Genomic DNA, 21,817 nt, shown 5'->3' with positions numbered 1-21,817 from the left:
TTAAAGGCAAACCAAGTCAACTGTCCGATTTGAAGAGATTTTTATAACTTTGCAGGCAGTGAGAGGTTTACGGACTGTACATGTTGTTGAAGACATGTTCTGCGCATCCATAAAAATAAACACAATCACATCATTGGGCTGGTTTACAAACACATAGCAGAAAAAAATAGCCCGATAACTACCCTCTCCTGCAATCCAGAATTTACAGCTGGAATGACTGCCCAATATAGAAACCTCAACCATAGCCCATATATTTAAAACAATTCTAGTTATGAACCAACTGCTTTCAGAAAGTGATTTGTCAGGAAAGAAAGATATGAGCTGCCACTGAAGACTTGTTTTTAAAAGCGTAAGAATTAATGTGGAGTGGCGTGTCCGGATGTAGAAGGAGCAGGACGCAATCTAGAGGAGTTCCGCTGATCCTGTTATAATCTACCACCATCCTGCTATTACCAGCTTCTGGAGAATCTCTAGACTCTCCTTGCACAGTGCTGGACACCATCTGCACCGGCCCCGCTCGGAATTGTGGAGTTTGAGCGGTGATCGGGTCTCCGCCGGGCCAGGACCGGCTCCACGCTCTGAGGACCTGCCGCCACCTTTGGGCCTACCCTGCCTCCGCCGTCCTCGGGCTTGATTGCCGCGATCCATTGAGGAAAGGGTGGCGAATCATCATGCACTGGCATCGGCCGTCCCGGGAGGGGTAGGGCAGTGAGGGGGCCTGAGGGATTGGGGAGATTTGCGGGGAAAGCTCCTGGACGATCGCAGCCCGCTGCCATCTTGCGGCCTAGCAATCCGGTGCCATCCTCCTCCTGCCGACATCTGTGGAGACTCCAGGCCCTCCCTGGGGGCCACTGGATGGTGGATGCATTTGCCCCAAGAGTAATTGTGCAGCGTGGGCGGCTGATTGAGTCCCTGCGGGGCCACGGCCGGCTCCACACACTAAGAACTGCCGCCATTTTCCAGCCTACTTTCCCGGTGCCATCCTCGCCCTCAGTTGCTGCGATTCGTGGGTGGAGGGGTAGCGGACCCCCGCACGCCCATCAGCAGTCCCTGGGTGAATGCTGAACTGGGAGGGGGACTGAGGGACCGTCCGGGGACCTATAGAGGCCAGCTGCAGGCGCCATCTTGCGGCCTTGTGTCCTAGCCTCATCCCCCATCCTGAGGTACTCTGCTGTATTATAGCTGAACTATCCTTCTTGTGCCTCAGTCAGTGCCCGGGAACATCACACTCCCCTCCGTGTCACCATCTGTGCCTCAGCCATATTTATCTGTCCTCCCTGTGCCTGCACCCTTGCAGGGACTGGGCTTTGCTGGAGGCCCTGATCCTCTGCAGGCGGCTCTTCATCATCACACCTTCCAGTCTGCCAGCGGAACCCCGGAGCCGTCTGCTGCCCCCTCACTAAGGGACTTAACTCCTTCGTACGCACCTTCTCACCGTCACAGCTCTTGTCCTGTTGCCCGGACGCAGGCTTTCAGCCCACAGAATACTCCAGGGTCCCCCTACACCTCAAGGTGGACCTCGTATGGGCCATCCTAAGACCCGCTGCTCCAAGTCCGGCACTAAAACTCCCCGTGCTCCCCCGCCGGCGGCTGCCTCACCTAATAGGCGGTCCACAGTTGGGATGGCATCCGGTACACGGGCGGTCGCGGATTCCGGGGAGGTGGAGACTCCCACAGGAGCGGAGATCCTGGCAGCTATAACATCCTGCAAAGAAACCCTAACAGCTAAGATCGACTTCTTGACAGTGGATGTCGGTCTCATACGTCAGGATATGGAAAAATTCAGATCGCGAGTCACCGAAGTGGAGGACAGGGTCTCCATGGTAGAGGACACAGTTCGATTGGATTCCAGGGAGGTGAAGGCCTTGCAGCTCCAGGTGAAAGCTCTCCAAGAGCTTACAGTAGATACTGAAAATCGCCTAAGGCAAAACAATATCCACATACTTGGACTGCCCGAGAGAGCTGAGGGCCCTAAACCCGCTGAGTTTACCAAGCAGTTACTGTCCACCCTGTTCAACCTGGGGGAGGTGCCGCCCACCTTTATTGTTGAAAGAGCCCACAGGGTTCCACCACGCCCTTTCCTGTTGCGACTGCTCAATTACCGCGATCGCGACCACATCCTGGCGGCGGCCCGTGCCATGCCCGAGATTAAATACGAGAATACCAGACTGCTTTTTTTTTTCCGGATTTCTCTCAGGACGTACAACAAAGACGCAAATCCTTCACTGATGTGAGACACCGGCTCAGAAAAACGGGTATTCGTTTCGGCCTTTTATATCCCAGCAGGCTCCATATTACTGATGGAAAGAACAATCGTTTCTTTGACACTCCAGGGGCTGCGGCGGCATGGTTGGACACCCGCTAAGCAGGATCGGTCAAGGAGGGAAAAAGACCGACTGCATCCGACCAGGTGCAGCTGAGTGTTCCTCTCCCTTTCACAAGGAGTGTCTCTTGCTGACCCCCTGAATTCATTGCTCTCGGTTCCCGATCCCTTCCTCTCTAATGCATCCCATCCTCACCCAAATAGTTTTTCTCTACTGTTGCTTGCTGGACTACCGTTTACTCCTGCCTAAGGAGCTCCAATGCTTATGATAGAATTTCCCCACCTTTGCTCAGAAGCGCCCCCTGTTTGCCCCCGTTTCCCCTTCCACACGGTGGATTCCCCTCCTGGAGTCGTGACGGACCCTCTTGGGAGGACTGTATCCATCTTCGGTCCTGTGGCCCAACGCTCAGAAGGCCCAGTGACCTAAAGACTCTGTTTTTTCCAGTTACGGGACGAAACCCCACATCGGTTTGTATATTTTTTTGGCCTTTTTTTTAGTCATTGAACTTTGATCTTATGATGTCTGGGTAGGGTGTTATGTGTTTTGGGGGGAGGGGTTTCTCTGCTTTAAAGTAAGACATAAGTACTGTGCTGCTCTTGTGCTGCTAATTGTGTGTATCAATTATGGGTTTATTTGCATCTGCTGGGTGCTCGGGCTCATCCTGCTCCTGTTTCCCCTTGGTGTTCCATGATGACCCCTTTAGAAGCTGAGTCGTTGGCGATTCTGTCATGGAACATCAAGAGGCTTAACTCCAAATACAAACGTGCGTTGTTATTCCACTATTTAAAGCTGCATAACCCCCACATAGTACTGTTGCAGGAAACGCACCTAACTGGTAGTAAGGTACTGGCTCTGAAGAGACCCTGGGTGCAAAGGGTGTTCCATGCGACCTACTCATCGTACTATCGAGGGGTATCTATATTGAGCAGTAAACGAGTTCCATGTGCAATTCACGAGACTCATTTAGACCCCCAGGGGAAATTCGCTATGGTGGTATTGCGTATCTATAATAAGAAATATGTCATTGTGAACGTTTATCTGCCTCCCCCGAGCCAGGTACACGTTCTGTATGCATTATATGAAAGGCTGGCTCCTTATTGTCCCGCATATGTCCTGTTCATGGGAGATTTTAATGCCACATTGTCCCGCGACCTTGATAGATCTTCCCCACAATCTACTTTTAATCCTGATCTTGGTACGTGGGCCCAGGCAACAGCATTCCTGCTTTTCATCCACATTCAAAACGTCCTCCCGAATTGATTTGGCTTTCGCCAATGATGTTCTCCTAGCCGATATCCAAGAGGCTAGCTATCTTCCCTCTGGCCTATCTGATCATCATCCTCTTAAACTAACCATTAGGACTAACAAGACAAGGAGCAAAGCCCTCTGGAGGTTACAACCCCATTGGATCAACAATGAAACAGTTCATGATAGGGTTTCTCCCTCCTTGCAGGATTACTGGCTACATAATGAGGGGTCAGCCTCCATGGAGATGGCATGGGATGCTTCCAAAGCCCACAGCAGAGGTCAGTATATCTCGGCTGTGGCGGCGGTTAGGGCGGAACTTGGGGACAAGGTCTCTGACCTGCAGCACAAAGTTGAGGAGGCTCTGAATCATTACTCGGCCTCGGCTACGGTCCCCAACTTCGAACACCTTTCGTCGCTTAGGTGAGAACTGCATCTCCATGTTTCAAACACCACCAGGCTTGGTATACAAAATAGACAGCAATATTTTAAGCATAGCGACAAGAACAGCAGACTACTGGTGATGCCGACGCAGCAAGATAGGCCCGTGGCGGTTATACCCGAAATATTCACGGCAGAAGGAGTATTAGTCATCTCTCAGGAGGATATTCTGTCTGCTTTCACTAGGTTTTACACCTCTCTGTATGTTTCCTCACTCCCTGATAGATTTGACTCCACACCTATGACTTCCATGTTAGAAACGCTGGCACTGGGCTGGCTTTCTGACATGGAGACACAACTCCTTGTCTCAAAGATCACATCAGAAGAGGTCGCGATGGCCATTCGGTCTTTCCCAGTGGGAAAGACCCCAGGGCCAGATGGACTACCCATAGAGTATTATAGAGCGCACGTAGACCTCCTTGCCCCTAGGTTGGCACAGATGTATCGGGCCTGTCTCAGACAAGGCTCCTTGCCACCCTCTATGAGAGAGGCCCATATTGTTCTCATTCCAAAGCCTAACAAGGACTCCAAGTTGTGCGCCTCCTACAGGCCAATAGCACTCCTAAATTGCGACTTTAAAATTTTAACCAAATCACTGGCCACTAGACTCAATAAAGTGATCAAGTCCTTGATTGACTCTGATCAAAACGGGCTTTATGCCAGGAAGGTCCACAGACATAAACATAAGTAGATTGTTCTCCAATATTCACGCCCCCGCATACTAATCAAGGCACTAGGGCCATTGCCACCATTGATATGGAGAAGGCATTTGATATGGTAGAGTGGGTATATCTGTGGGAGGTGCTTAGAAGAATGGGTTTGCCATTGGAATTTATTGCCTGGATACCCACACTGTACACTGGTCCCCTAGCATGCATTAAACTGAATGGCTCCGTGTCTCCTTTGTTCCCCCTGCAGGGGGGCACCAGGCAGGGATGCCCTCTCTCCCCGGCTTTGTTCGCCCTGGCCATGGAGCCGATTGCTGAGGCCCTTAGGAGCTTGGCTGAGATCCGTGGGCTTAGGGTGGGCTGGCTGGAAGAGAGAGTGGCTCACCCTCCTCTACCCCGCTTCAGTGGGTTGATCAGTTTACCTATTTAGGTATTGTTATTTCGAGAGGGCGGGGGGACTTTGTCCGGCTCAATCTTGACCATGTCCTGACAGGGATTAAATCCAAACTGAAGGTGTGGGGCAATCTTCCCCTTTCCCTCATTGGGCGCATTAACCTCCTTAAAATGAAAATCCTCCCCAAACTTACTTACATATTTAGGAACTCCCCACAATGGCTAAATAAAACCTTCTTTAACTCCCTTAAGCAACTTTTCCTCTCCTTTATTTGGGGGTCTAAATCACCTAGATTCAAATATACCACTTTGACCAGGCCTGTGGATAGTGGGGGTTTGGCTCTCCCCGACTGCCACAAATATTTTTCGGCCACTCAGCTCGTGACCGTCCATTGGCGGTTGCAGCCAGACCTGACCAATTCTGCAACGGTGCTGGAGGCGGCTGGAGTGGGGTCTCTGGAGGCCTTGAAGGGGTTAATATTCAGGGGACTAAAAACAACTCCTCATTGCCTCACCCCTTCTATGCACACCACTATGAGGGCGTGGAGGGTAGGAGACGCGCTGAGGGTATCCCTGCAGAACTCCTGGTCTCCTCACACCCCCCTGTGGTTGAATCCTAACCTGTCACAATTCAATACTATACCCGATCCGCAGGCCTGGGCCAAATATAAAATATTAACTCTTGAGCATATCATCACTAATGGGGAGCTCACTCCCTTTGCTGTCCTATGTGCCAAATTCAATGTACCTGTGGGGGCCTATTTTAGATCTTTAGATCGCGCATGCTTATAGATGCCAGTTCTTGGGTCAACCAGTTATATTGGAGTATTCAGATCTTGAATCCACCCTTCGGGTGCAAGGCTTGGAAAAACCCACGTCTCAAGTTTACGGGTCTCTGCTGGTTGCCGCCGTCCCGAGTTGTCCTCCCTCCGCAGGAAATGGGCGGTGACATACCGGAGATGGACGCCGATGATTGGAGGGAGATTTGGGATTTTCCATTCTCTCCTCTGGTCTTCGCCAGGGAGAAACTGGTCCAGTATAAAATTATACACAGAATTCATTACACACCCCATAGGCTGCATCAGATGTCGCCGGCACATTCCCCCGGCGTGCTGGCGCTGCTCCAATCAGCCATGGGACGTCTTTCACATTTTCTGGGCTTGCCCAGCAATTGTACATTATTGGAAGGAAGTTCTCCATGTGATAGCTAAAACCACTAAGACTAGTGTCCCTTATAACCCTAAACATTGTCTGCTGGGGCTAGTGGAACAAATATCCGTCCTCAGAGCCAGGAAGATACTCATATCTTTACTACTGTACTATGCACGCAAGGCCATCACAATGAGCTGGAAACAATCATCTCCCCCCTCTGTCAGGTTCTGGAAAAACCTGGTGAATGCCAGTTTGCCCCTTTATAGAGCTACCTACTCGGGCAGGGGTTGCCCGCAAAAATTTGAAAAGGTGTGGACCTGCTGGTTAGAAGACAATACTACGGCAACTGATGCAGTAATTCCCTCCTAGATTAACATAACGATGGTAGAGTGACGGTGGATTGACCTGAGTACCATTATGTCCTATTATATTTCCATGATAAGAGTGAGCACAGATTCTTCAGCATTGAACCTCTCCCCACATAGGGGAATAGTTAAGTAAGGTTGTATTTATTAATGGTCTGTCCTGTTGCGGTATGTTGCTGCCTCAGGAACGGACTGGTTATAGTATATGTTATGCCTGGTGTGGCTTTTGCTGCATTAGAGGATTTGCCCCTGCGTGGGCAATGTTCGGCCCCTGTGGGCAATGTTAAATGATAATGAAAAACCTCAATAAAAACAATTTTGCAAAAAAAAAAAAAAAAAAGAGTTCATGTGGAGTACGCGCTATATCGGGCGGCCGATTGTCCGATTTTTTTTTTTATGGTTTCACAGCAAATCGGAACCGATGAACGAAAAAAGTCATACGAAAATTCTCGTGAAAACAAAACTCTTTTTATCGTTTCTGATGATGCGCAGTATTTTTGTTTTTTCTTATGAAAATGTATGAAAATGGTACACACAGCTACAGTAACCTCCACCTTGTTTGATAAATATAAGTTTGTAGAGGCATTTTGGAAAACATTTTAAGTGTCATTATGCAAATATCACTGTATTCAATCCCCCTGTACAAAGATTACACAAGCCAAGCTAAAAAATAAAATGTTATTTTACTGGCATTTCTCTACCAAGTAACAGACAAGACATAGCAAGGTCAGGGACAAACAGAATATAACCAATGACATTGTAAGATTTGGTCACAAGGTATTGGAAAGTAACAGTCGATAGTAATAGAATAAAAAAATAAAAAAAACAAACACACAAGAAAAAACTAGCAGGTGTGCTGATCAACAGTTTAGTATAGCCCTCCAGCCATTGGTGATAATTAGACAAGTCAAAGGGTGCATTAGGATCTGCGCGTCAAGCGTGGTGGTGGATACCCTCATATGTGTTGCCAGGATTCGGGCAGCTAGGCTGAACGTCCACAGCACCCCTTCCCCCGTCAGGATCTTAAAGTGGTTTTAGGAGCGCAGCCACAGTGGAATCCTTATGCTGTACCTATCTTCACACAATGTGAGTTTGACCATTGTAGTGTTCTTAACTTTACCATATTAAAGCCGAGTTGCTCTAGGGCAGCTTTGCACTCTTGTGTGTTATCTAGATGGTAATAGAATATACAGGGGCAGATTCTAGGCTACACTTGTTTACATCCTTGGACAGGAGACTTCGCTCATTTCTCATGTACACATCACTGAACACGGTGGAAGACACCTGGTGTATCTGATGATACAATAACACATGTCACATCTCATCCATGTTTCCACATTGCAGTGCTGTATATTCATTCTGCTACAATGACACATGCCACTATCTCTGTATTTCTGAACATAATACACAATATCAATGTATGTGATTTATACATACAGGCACAGTGGTTTGCACTTTCACACACAACTTGCAAAGTCTTTGGGACTATGGAGCAGCAGCTATGAAGAGGAGGCAAACTCGGTGGCTGCTGTACAGTAACAAAGGTGCATGGAGTCCTGTCTCAACTGATAGCCCTGCCCCTTCATATAATGAAATAGTCTTTGTTAACCTAAGACCACACAGCTAAGACACAGCATTGCATCTATGGCATTCACTGGTGTGGAAATCTGTGTAGAGTATCCATCCATAACTCCACAAATGGACTGCGTATTCTGTAATTGAATTTATAAGCATGTCTTAAACCCTTAATTATAAGAAAATTATAAGAAAGCCTGCTGATGGTTCTCCATTCAGTGACTGTTAATCACTTAGAATGTACTCCATTTAGTAACAATTATGCTCTGGGTTCTCCATTCAATAACTGAAAAGCATGTAGCTAGTGTTCTGTTCAGTCATTGGAAAGCCTGTAGATGGTGCTCCATTCGATAACTGGAAAGGATGTAGAGGAGGCTCTGTTTATTAGCTGATAATTATGCAGTGGGTGCATCATTCTGTAACTGAAAAGCATGTACATGGTGTCCTGTTCAGTAATGGAAAAGACCGACAGTTGGTGCTCCGTTCACTTACTAGAAAGATGACAGACTGCTTCATTCAGTGACTATACAGCCTGTAGATGGTGCTTTGTTCAGTATTGGTTGGAATTGGTGCAGGCTGAAATTTAGAATACCAGAAGCTGTAAAGATTTCAGTGATGAATACATCCAATGCTGGGATGAGCATAGGCAAGTAAGGCGACAGTGCTTTATGTTCCAAATCACATTTCACGGGTTGAAGGAATAAACGTATTTGAAGGAATTTAAAAAAAACATATTTATAACCTCTTCCAAAGACTGCATTGCTTCAAGATAGCATTTTGTTTCCAAAAGTGTACAAAGACTGTATTTATCAAACATTTAAAAATAGGCGTTTTAGAAAGTAGCTTATACATGATCATAAAAAAACAGGCCTATTACTACTGGGCAAAGACATTTACACATAGAGGTCCAGTGTTTCATTACAGACTGGGGACAGCAGATGAGAAGATAGAAAAATCCTTCATGTTTTAATAAATAAAACTGTACATCATATCAGCATTTACTGTATACTGCAAACCTGATTAAAAACTGGAACCAAGCTTAGTTTCGGGGTTTAAAAAAGACCCCGGAGGTACTAAGTTCTGGCAAGAAAAGTACTACATGGAGCTGTAGAGATGCAATGACAGATTTCAGCTTGGGAGCTGGTGGGAGATTGGATGACCATGCAATGAAAGCTTTGACAGCAGGCCAGGTAATTGAATATACCAATCGTATTTGAGGTCATTACATCATGATATGCAGCATTAAATCACACGATTCCATGATTCCACTGAGCTCCAGCTCCTGTATTGTCTCTGTGTACTCTGAACAATCTGCACGCTTCTCCCTGCAGAAAACACAACCCTGTAAAAAAAAAAACAAAAAAAAAAAAAACAAACATAAAAGTTATTTCTTATGGTAAGAACTATACTATATAACAGGCTCTGTAAACACACTACTGGGAACAGGGGAAACATTGAAAATATACTTTAAAAAAAATAAAACAACCTCTGGATAAACTCTTGACACATGTCAGCTTAATGCAAAATGGGGCACATCAGTTTTCTACAGTCTTCCTACCAATATCCCATGAAATTTCAGTGAGAGACCTTCACTTCTCCTCTTTGAATGGTTTCTACACATGTCAAATCATTGTTTCTCACTCGTTGTTGTTGTGACCCTTGACTAGTTTAACCACTTTCAGACCGGACCATTTTGCTGGTAAATGACCAGAGGTCTTTTTACACTTTGGCACTGCGCTGCTTTAACTGGTAATTGCGCGGTCATGCAATGTTGTACCCAAACAAAATTTGCGTCCTTTTCTTCCCACAAATAGAGCTTTCTTTTGATGGTATTTGATTGCCTCTGCGATTTTTATTTTTTGCGATATAAACGTAAAAAGACCGCAAATTTTGAAAAAAAATGATATTTTCTACTTTTTGTTATTAGAAAAATCCAATAAACTCAATTTTAGTCATACATTTAGGCCAAAATGTATTCAGCCACATGTCTTTGGTAAAAAAAAAGTCAATAATTGTATATTTATTGGTTTGCGCAAAAGTTGTCACATCTACAAACTAAGGTACGTTTTCTGGAATTTACGCAGCTTTTAGTTTACGACTGCCTATCTCATTTCTTGAGGTGCTAAAATGGCAGGGCAGTACAAAACCCCCCCAAATGAACCCATTTTGGAAAGTAGACCCCCTAAGGAAATTGATAAGAGGCATGTTGAGCCCATTGAATATTTTATTTTTTTGCCTCAAGCGATTGAATAATGACAAAAAAAAATTTTATTTTTTTTTTTTACACAAAGTTGTCACTAAATGATATATTGCTCACACATGCTATTGGCGTATGTGAAATGACACCCCAAAATAAATTCTGCTGCTTCTCCTGAGTACGGGGATACCACATATGTGGGACTTTTTGGGAGCCTAGCCGCGTACGGGGCCCCGAAAACCAAGCACCGCCTTCAGGCTTTCTAAGGGCGTTACAGTTTTGAAGGCCATAAAATGCCAAGATGGCACAAACCCCCCCCAAATGACCCCATTTTGGAAAGTAGACACCCCTAAATTTAGGGGTACACTAGTGAGACTAGGTAATAAATGGCGGGTGCCCTGAAACTATAAAAAAATAACTAACCAACCAGCGTCACCTGTAACAGTTATATGGTGATCACTGGTGAAAGGGTTAACTAGGGGGCAATCAGGGGGCTTTATGCGGTAGTATATGGGGGTCCCTGGCGCTATAAAAAGCTGCGGCGAACCTAAATACCTACCTGCCTAACTAGCGTCACCTGTGACACTAATACAGCGATCAGAAAAACGATCGCTTATTAGGCTGGGTTCACACTGGAGCGATGCGGGAACGCCACGAATGCGCGGCGGGTTCCCGCATCGCATTGCCTCCCGGCGGCAGTTCACACTGCCCTATGCGAACTGCTGGGAGTGTCAGTGAAATGTTACTGACACCCCCAGATCAGTTCGCATATCGCAGTGCGATCTGCAAACTCGGATCGCATGGTGTGAACACCCATGCGATCCGATTCTGCTGCGGGCCAAAAAAAGGGTCCCGTGCGAATTTGCGGCGGGTGTGGCGAATGGCTGAACTCGAATCGCACAGAGATCGGATGTGATTTGCACTGCAGTGCGGTGCGAATCACATCCGTTCTCAAACCGCTGCAATGTGAACCCAGCCTTAGTGACACTGGCGACGGGGGGTGATCACGGGGTTAAACCTTTATTGGGGGGGTTAGGGGGGTACCTTAGAACTAAAGGGGGCTAACCCTAACTGCCCTAACAGTTATTAGTCACAAATGACACCCGCCGGGTGATCAGGGGGTTAAACCTTTATTAGGTAATAAATGGCGGGTGCCCTGAAACTATAAAAAAATAACTAACCAACCAGCGTCACCTGTAACAGTTATATGGTGATCACTGGTGAAAGGGTTAACTAGGGGGCAATCAGGGGGCTTTATGCGGTAGTATATGGGGGTCCCTGGCGCTATAAAAAGCTGCGGCGAACCTAAATACCTACCTGCCTAACTAGCGTCACCTGTGACACTAATACGGCGATCAGAAAAATGATCGCTTATTAGGCTGGGTTCACACTGGAGCGATGCGGAAACGCCGCGAATCCGCGGCGGGTTCCCGCATCGCATGCCTCCCGGCGGCAGTTCACACTGCCCTATGCGAACTGCTGGGAGTGTCAGTGAAATGTTACTGACACCCCCAGATCAGTTCGCATATCGCAGTGCGATCTGCAAACTCGGATCGCATGGTGTGAACACCCATGCGATCCGATTCTGCTGCGGGCCAAAAAAAGGGTCCCGTGCGAATTTGCGGCGGGTGCGGCGGGTGCGGCGAATGGCTGAACTCGAATCGCACAGAGATCGGATGCGATTTGCACTGCAGTGCGGTGCGAATCACATTCGTTCTCATAAACCGCTGCAATGTGAACCCAGCCTTAGTGACACTGGCGACGGGGGGTGATCACGGGGTTAAACCTTTATTGGGGGGGTTAGGGGGGTACATTAGAACTAAAGGGGGCTAACTCTAACTGCCCTAACAGTTATTACAGTCACAAATGACACCAATGCAAAAAAAAAAAAAAAAATGACATTGGTGTCACTGTGACTGGGGGGCAGGGGTAATTGGGGGGGTGATCGGGGGGTAAAGGGGGGGTGTGAGTGTGCCTGGCATGTTCTACTGTGTGTGTAGAGTGTTGGTGCAACTCACCGATCCGCTCTCCTCCGTGTCGGAACGAAAAATACCGACACGGAGGAGAGAATACATCACTTCCTCTCCTGTGTTTACATTACAGGAGAGGAAGTGATGTCACGGGGGATTTCCATTCGTCGAGAGCGATCGCGAGGGGGTGGCCATGAATGAATGGCCGCCCCCTCATCCCGGATCGCTCTCGAAGGAATGCCGACCGCCGCAGGCACCGGGGGGGGGGCCCGATCGGGCCCCCCACCCGCGGGCAGGCAGGGACTTATATATACGCCCATATGCCTGCCCGTGCCATTCTGCCGACGTATATCGTCGTGCGGCGGTCGGCAAGTGGTTAAAATGCAACTCCAGTTTTGCTGCGTAAAACAAAATTCCATCCAGAGGAACAATACATTGCATGAAGTTCTACAGATCCATACTGCAGTTTTGTGTTGTGTCACAATGCCCTTTTTAAAACAGATTTCAGAATAGGAAGGCTGTGCTACATCATAATTGTCTAAGCAACAAAGACAGGCATGCACTGTGCTGTCAAATGGTACATGCACCATCATTGGTGTGTTTTGCTGTTAGGTAGCTCATTCAAATGAAATGACTGCCTTAACATAACGCAGTTTAACATGCATATACTGACCCACAGCAAGAATATGCATGAGCGCTTTAAAAATACTACAGACTGAAACAAACCTGTCATTTTTAATAATGGTAAATTATCAAATGGCTGTGTAGCATGTATGTTGTACTATTTTATCCCCAAAAGGGGAGTGTTCTTTTAACCGCTTGCCGACCGCCTCACGCCAATATACGTCGACAGAAGGGCTCGTACAGGCAAGCTAATGTACCTGTACATTGCCCTTTAAGTGGCGGCCTGTTCCCCATTCTACCTAGTGACAGTATCACTGATCTCTGCTCCCCGCGTTTGGGAGCAGAGATCAGTGACATGCCACATGTAGCCACACCCCCCCACAGTTAGAATCACTCCCCAGGACATACTTGACCCCTACACTGCCTCCTAGTGGTTAACCAGTTCACTGCCTGTATCATCTACACAGGAATCAGTGCATTTGTATAGCACCGGTAGCTGTATAAATGACAATGGTCCCAAAAACGTGTCAAAAATGTCCAATGTGTCCACCATAATGTTGCTGTCACGGAGGGAGGGAAAGCTGATTGCTGCCATTACTAGTAAAAAAATAATAATATAATATAATATATATATATAATTTTTTTTTTATTATTAATAAAAATGCCATAAAACTATCCCCTATTTTGTAAACGCTATAACTTTTGCGCAAGCCAATCGCTTATTGCGATTTTATTTTACCAAAAATATGTAAAAGAATACCTATCGGTCTAAACTGAGGGAAAACATTTTTATATATATATTATTTAATTTATATTGCACTCAGCACTTTTCCTAATTGTATTTTCTAACGAGCTCAATTTTACACACCTGATGAAAAAGCTCTGTAGGGCATTTATATTTATTATTTTTCACACCATACTTTACTAACTGATTTTTGATATTCTTTTATGAATTCACATTTATTAATTTGATGTAGTCACTTGATTGCACACCTACTTTAAATTCATTTTTTAGAATGTATTAATATTTTTAATTTGCCACTATTATTCATTTATACTTCCTTTTAGAAGCACATAGCACTTTTTGGTTGTTTTGACTGTTGCAGGCTTAAAAGTGACGGTGCTGAATTTGTTTACACTAAGTATTTTGTTTATACTGTAGGCCACAGTTGGCTCTGCAGTGCGTTTACTTTTATAATTTTTTGATTATACTGATCTCATTCGTCTATCACGATCATACTAAGTGCACTTTTCTTTAAATAAGCACTATTATCCATGTCTAGAGTTTAGGTGAAGACACCCCTGTAGTGCGTTTACTGATCTTCATTTTTGCTTTTATCTTTATTGCACTTTTGGCATTTTATAGAATTACATTTAATCCACAGGGGAAGAGATCTATATCTTGCTTGGGGATAAAAATATTCCAAATGCCTCTCTAAATATTTTGTAGATCTCCCAGTTCTACAATACCTCTCCCCCCTATGAGCCAGAAAGATAGGGATTTACCCTCTTTGAAAAAATACTCTAAACTAGAACAGCATGACACCAACTTACCCTCTCGTTACACAGAGTAGATGGATCCCAAACATGTAACACTTTAAAATTGCATTTGACAATGGAACACTGCCAAACTACGGTACTTAAACATTTCCATACAGCGAGGGGGAAAAAAAAAGTATTTGATCCCCTGCTGATTTTATACATTTGCCCACTGACAAAGAAATGATCAGCTATCACTTTAATGGAAGGTTTATTTTAACAGTGAAAGACAGAAACAACAAACATCCAGTTAAACGCATTTCAAAAAAGTCAAACTGATTTGCATGTTAATAAATTAATTATTTCATCCCCTATCAGCAAGATTTCTGGCTCCCAGGTGTCTTCTATACAGGTAATGAGCGGAGATTAGGGGTACTCTTAAAGAGTGCTCCTAATCTCAGCTTGTTACCTGTATAAAAGACATCAGTCCACAGAAGCAATCAGATTCCAAACTCTCCACCATGGCCAAGACCAAAGAGATGTCCAAGGATGTCAGGGACAAGATTATAGACCTACACAAGGCTGGAATGGGCTACAAGACCATTGCCAAGCAGCTTGGTGAGAGGGTGACAACAGTTGGTGCGATAATTCACAAATGGAAAAAACACAAAATAACTGTCAAATCTCCTTTAGTCTGGGGCTCAATGCAAGAGCTAAACTCGTGGAGTTTCAATCATCGTGAGAACAGTGAGGAATCAGCCCAGAACAACACAGGAGAATCTGGTCAATGATCTCAAGGCAGTTGGGACCACAGTCACCAAGAAAATTGGTAACGCACTATGCCGTGAAGGACTGAAATTCTGCAGTACTCGCAAGGTCCCCCTGTTCAAGAAAGCGCATGTACAGGCTCATTTGAAGTTTGCTAATGAAAATCTGAATGATTCCGAGGAGAACTGGGTGAAAGTGTTGTGGTCAGATGAAACCAAAAACAAGCTCTTTGGGATCAACTCAATTCACCGTGTTTGGTGGAGGAGGAATTCTTCCTATGACCCAAAGAACAGCTTCCCCACCTTCAAACAAGGAGGTAGAAACATTATGCTTTGGGGGTGTTTTTTCTGCTAAGGAGACAGGACAACGTCATCTCATCAAAAAGGGATGATGGATGGGGCCATGTACCATCAAATCTTGGGAGAGAACCACCTTCCCTCTGCCAAGGCATTGAAAATGGGTTGCGGGTGGGTATTCCAGCATGATGACCCAAAACACACAGCCAAGGCAACAAAAGGAGTGGCTCAAGAAGAAGCACATTTAGGTCCTGGAGTGGCCTAGCCAGTCTCCAGACCTTAATGCCATAGAAAATATATGAAGGGAGCCAAAGGTTCGCGTTACCAAACGTCAGCCTCAAAACCTTAATGAGTTAGAGAGTATCTGCAAAGAAGAGTAGGACAAAAAGTTGTGCAAACCTGATGGCCAACTAAAAGAAACATCTAACCTCTGATTGCCAACAAGGGTTTGCCACCAGGTACTAAGTCAAGTTTTGTGAAGGGGTCAAATACTTTGACTCATTAAAATGCAAATCAATTTAGAACTTTTTTGCAAATGCGTTTGTTTTTTGTTTTATTCTGTCTTACTTTTAAAATAAACCCACCGTTAAAATTAGACTGATCATTTCTTTGTCAGTGGACAAAACATACAAGATCAACAGGGGATCAAATACTTTTTTCCCTCAACTCCCTTTAAATCCCTGGTGATTTAAAAGCCTTTACAGGTTACCATATAAAACGAAGACAATTCCTCACCAACCAGTCTGCTGACCAACCAAATTAGCCTGTCTGACTGTTTAAAGCAGGGGTTTAGTTAGCACACATTTGCAAACGCATGTGAAAGCTGCAAGGCCGCGTCAAGGCACACTGTATTGCTTGCAGTTCTAACACTACAAATTTATAAGTGTCTCAACAGTGGAAGCACATGCATAGAATGGATGGATGTGGGACAGGTGTGCCTGAAGGCTGCCCCAGCCCCCTTAAAAGGGATAGGAGCACACTGGACACCCAGTAAGAGCACAATGGCAGCGAATGTGTCCAGTGTGTCCCCGACCCACATATATCCAAACGTAACAAAAAACTGCCTTCAGGCTCACCTGTCCCACATCCATCCATTCTATGCATGTGCTTCCACTGTGGAGACACTTATAAATTTGTAGTGTTAGGACTGCAAGCAATACAGGGTGCCTTGACGAGGCCTTGCAGCTTTCACATGCATTTGCAAATGTGTGCTAACTAAACCCCTGCTTTTAACAGACGGTTAGACAGGCTAATTTGGTTGGTCAGCAGACTCGTTGTCGAGTTGAGCTATGGAGTTGTTTTTGTTTTATATTTCTTTACAGGTTACCAGTTTAGAGTTACAGAGGAGTTCTGGTGCCAAAATTTACCTTGCTCTGACCTTCACAATGACACCCAATCTGTATGGTGCGATTGCGGTTTACATATGCATGCAGGAACTACGTGCGTGTTCGCATTTGCGCAAAAGCACGGGGGAAAACACATTACATTGTAGCTTTAGTATTTTTTTTCTCTTATTGCTATCAGAAGGGATGAACGACATCCCTTCCGATAGCATGGTGTCAGGGCTGGCTTAGCCCTTCCTTCTCTGGCCTGGCTGCTCAGCTGTCGGCTAATTGCCAGCTCTCTTCTCTCTCCACAGTTACTAGCTGTTCCTGATGATGCTCGTCGGACCTGTCTACTTAAGGCTCCATGCACACTGAAGCTCAAAAAAGCTATTTCTGGACGCCAGATTGCTGGCAGAAAACGCTGGTTGAAAAACCTGCTTTTAACAGCGTTTTATACTAGCGTTAATGAGCGTTAATGAGCGTTTTACAGCGTTAGCGTTAATGGGCGTTTTTTATAAAAATACACAGAGGACACTCCAAAAATCCCACAATGCATTGAAAAATAGAATGCCGAACACTAATGAACGAGCGTTAATGAGCGTTAATGAGCGTTTGTCGTTTTTTGCCGCTGAAAAACGGCACTTTGAACGCGAATTTCTGGCGTTCAGAAAAAAGCCCATAAACTTCACTGCTCATTAAAGCTGAAAAACGTCCATGTGTGCATGAACACATAGGCTAACATAGAGTGGAGTTTATGGGCTTTTACAAAAAACGCCCAAACTCCAATAAACTGCAGTTTATCAGCTTCAGTGTGCATGGAGCCTAAAGCCTTCTGGCTCACTTCACCCCTGCCTTCGCCTTGGTCACATCACTAGAAACCATCTCCTGCGGTTTGTTTAAAGACTGGCTTGCCGACATCCCTTCTGGCTCCTTATCCTGCTTGCTGTTGCTCTACTTGGATCCCTGACTTCTGGCCTGGCTGACTACCCGATTTGGTTACTGGACTCTGGCTATGCTTGACTACGCTTTTTCCATTTACCTTTTTATTTTTATTAATAAACAAGTGTGATTTAATTGTACTTTTGTCTCAGCCCGATTCATGGTTTCTGACACATGGTGCATGACAAGTCCTGTTTATGGAGAGATCTGGGGACCCCAGATCTATCCTCTGCCCTCTAAAGCATCTGATCAAACCAAGATCAGATACTTGTTCAAGCCAGTGACTGCTTGTTTACATGAAAATAATTCTGAAAGTGACTAAATCCTTATTGCTTTCAGTTTTGGACATCACAGTAGGAAAAACATCACAATTTCCTCTCAGTGTGTCCCAGGAACCAGATGCCACCAGTCACATCCTTACAAGGCTCCCTGATCGCAAAGGAGAGCCCGGAAAAGTCAGCGTCGGGAGAGGGTAGGACCCCATTCCACCGCCTGTAAAAGTAACCCATCGACTTCTTAGCCGATAGGATTACTTTTACATTGATGGGAATTGGCGGCCCCAAAAGATTATATCTTGAGCATTGCTGCAGCAATGACTGAGATATACCCATGCAATGTTAAGGTATACTAGGACTGAAATTCAAATTACAGGATTAATAATTATGTGCTCACTCTGTTAACTAGGTGTTCTGCTTACCTCTCACAATCAAAATGGTAATAAAATGGTTACTTCCCCATACACTGAACATAGTTTGGAAGGTTCAGCAGGGACTGGCAAAATTTCTATTAGGGTGTGGCTACCCCAGCTAAATTGACTTCTGTCAAATGAACATGTTTGCAGCTGATGTGTGTATTCTGGCAGTGTCGCTGTCAGAATACAATATTTTGGTGGGGGGTTTATATGGATAGAGGAATTTTTTTTTGTTGTTAAGCCCGCTTGCAAAGTGAAAAAGAACACCAGTGTATGGCTAGCTTAACCACTTCAGCCCTGGACCAATTAACAGCCTAAGGACCAGAGGTCTTTTTCCAATTTCGCACTGCACTGCTTTAACTGGTAATTGCGCGGTCATGCAATGTTGTACCCAAACGAAATTTGCGTCCTTTTCTTCCCACAAATAGAGCTCTCTTTTGATGGTATTTGATTGCCTCTGCGATTTTAATTTTTTGCGATATAAATGGAAAAAGACCGAAAATTTTGAGAAAAAAAAAATGATATTTTCTACTTTTTGTTATAAGAAAAATCGAATAAACTCAATTTTAGTCATACATTTAGGGCAAAATTTATTCAGCCACATGTCTTTAGTAAAAAAAATGTCAATAAGCGTATTTTTATTGGTTTGCGCAAAAGTTATAGCGTCTACAAACTAGAGTACATTTTCTGGAATTTACACAGCTTTTAATTTACGACTGCCCATCTAAATTCTTGAGGTGCTAAAATGGCAGGGCAGTACAAACCCCCCTCCCTAAATGACCCCATTTTGGAAAGTAGACACCCCAAGGAAGTTGTGGAGAGGCATGTTGAGCCCATTGAATATTTTTTTTTTGTCCCAAGTGATTGAATGACACACAAAAAAAAAAAAAAGTTTACAAAAAGTTGTCACTAAATGATATATTGCTCACACATGCCATAGTTATATGTGGAATTGCACCCCAAAATATATTCTGCTGCTTCTCCTGAGTACAAGGATACCACATATGTGGGACTTTTTGGGAGTGTAGCTGCGTACAGCACCCCGAAAACCAATCACTGCCTTCAGGGTTTCTAAGGGTGCAAATTTTTGATTTCACTCCTCACTACCTATCACAGTTTCGAAGGCCATAAAATGCCAAAATAGCACAAAACCCCCCAAAATGACCCCATTTTGGAAAGTAGACACCCCAAGCTATTTACTGAGAGGCATGTTGACTCCATGAAATATTTTATATTTTGCCACAAGTTGCAGGAATTTTACAATTTATTTTATTATTTTGCACAAAGTTGTCACTAAATGCTATATTGCTCACACATGCTATGGGCATAAGTCAAATTACACCCCAAAATAAATTCTACTGCTTCTCCCGAGTACGGGGATACCACATGTGGGGGACTTTTGGGAGCCTAGCCACGTATGGGACCCCGAAAACCAAGCACTGCCTTCCGAAATTTAAATATAAAATGCTACCAAAAAAAACTGTTAGCGATCGCAGGGATCAGGCCTGACTCTGCGATCGCTGCAGTTATGTGTTTAGTGTTTTGTAAGTGACAGTGATCGATCGATACTGCATTTGGGTGGGCTGGGAAGAGGGGCAAAACGCAGGTGCCAGCAGGTATCTGGGCTGATCCTGCTAACAATGCGTTTTTTTGGAACCCTAAACTGCTGGGGACGCTAGTATAGATCTGATCAGATCAGATATTGATCTGTTCAGATTCTATACCACTATGGGAGGTTTATGCTTTGCGTGTGGGTGTTAGCGGTACTGGCACTAACCTAGCGCTGCCTGGGGCGACGCAGACCCTGACCCTAAAACCTAATTGATATCACCCGCCAGGTGATCAGGGGGTTAAACCTTTATTGGGTAATAAATGGTGGGTGTCCTGATGCTATAAAAATCAAACTAACCAGAGTCACCCGTAACACTTATACGGTGATCACTGGTGAAAGGGTTAACTAGGAGCAATCAGGGGGTTCAAATTTTTATTAGGTAGTGTATGGGGGTCCCTGGCGCTATATAAAAACCTGACGGGGAACCTAAATAACTAACTGGCTAACTAGCGTCACCAGTGACACTTATACTGTGATTGCTGGTGAAAGGGTTAACTAGGGGCAATCAGGGGGTTAAAACCATTATTGGGTAGTATATGGGGGTACCTAGCGCTATAAAAACCTGGCGGTGAACCTAAAAAAATAACTAGCTACCTAGCGACACTAGTGACACTAATGCAGCGATCAGAAAAATTATCGCTTAGTGACACTGGCAAAAGGGGGTGAAAGGGTTAACTAGGGGCAATCAGGGGGTTAAAACCATTATTGGGTAGTATATTGGGGTACCTAGCGCTATAAAAACCTGGCGGTGAACCTAAAAAAATAACTAGCTACCTAGCGACACTAATGCAGCGATCAGAAAAATGATCGCTTAGTGACACTGGCAAAAGGGGGTGAAAGGGTTAACTAGGGGCAATCAGGGGGTTAAAACCATTATTGGGTAGTATATTGGGGTACCTAGCGCTATAAAAACCTGGCGGTGAACCTAAAAAAATAACTAGCTACCTAGCGACACTAATGCAGCGATCAGAAAAATGATCGCTTAGTGACACTGGCAAAAGGGGGTGAAAGGGTTAACTAGGGGCAATCAGGGGGTTAAAACCATTATTGGGTAGTATATCGGGGTACCTAGCGCTATAAAAACCTGGCGGTGAACCTAAAAAAATAACTAGCTACCTAGCGACACTAATGCAGCGATCAGAAAAATTATCGCTTAGTGACACTGGCAAAAGGGGGTGAAAGGGTCAACTCTAGGGGCAATCAGGGGGTTAAACCTTTATTGGGGGGTGGTAGGGGGGCTACCCTGGACCTAACACTAACTGCCCTGACAGTTTTTACTTTTACAACTGACACTGAATGCAGTGATCAGTAAATAAATTAATTATCACTGCAATCAGTGACACTGTGACTGGGGGGGGGTTTGTGTGCCTGTGTGTGCCTACATGTCAGTGTAGTGTTGGTGCACACTTACTTTCTGTCTTCTCCTCGTAGTCCGGTCAAAAAGACCGCCCCGAGGAGAATGACATCACTTCCTCCCTGCCTGTGTATACAATACACAGTGGGAGGAAGCTTCTCATTCGCCAGGAGCGATCGAGAGGGGATGGCCAGAAACCAACGGCCATCCCCTCATCCCGGATCGCTCCTGAAGCGAAACGGACCGCCGTATCCAGCGGGAGGGGGTCCGATCGGACCCCCCACCCGCTGGAAGGCAAGCACGTACATGTACGTGCTTGTGCCTGCCGGTGCCATTGTAATGACGTACATTGGCAATACGGCGGTCCTTAAGTGGTTAAGACTGTAATCTTGTATAGGG

General features: G+C 45.2%; 1 protein-coding gene across 4 annotated transcripts in view; it reads right to left on the bottom strand.

The window, feature by feature from the left end:
* Positions 1–7,252: 7,252 nt before the first annotated feature.
* PER2 (period circadian regulator 2) overlaps positions 7,253–21,817 on the bottom strand; it is a 119,902-nt gene continuing 105,337 nt past the window's right edge. For all 4 annotated transcript variants that reach the window (XM_077488326.1, XM_077488329.1, XM_077488330.1 and 1 more), the window contains one exon: positions 7,253–9,505. In XM_077488326.1, coding sequence (XP_077344452.1) covers positions 9,386–9,505 — 120 coding nt within the window. In that variant the 3' untranslated portion in view covers positions 7,253–9,385. The remainder of the gene's footprint in view (positions 9,506–21,817) is intronic.

This window comes from Lithobates pipiens, unplaced genomic scaffold, assembly GCF_037356315.1.
Source record: "Lithobates pipiens isolate NorthernLeopardFrog02 unplaced genomic scaffold, aLitPip1_a1.2 Scaffold_18, whole genome shotgun sequence".
Taxonomy (NCBI): Eukaryota; Metazoa; Chordata; class Amphibia; order Anura; family Ranidae; genus Lithobates; species Lithobates pipiens.
Note: the sequence above shows the minus strand (reverse complement) of the source record. Positions and strands in the feature narration are given on the sequence as shown.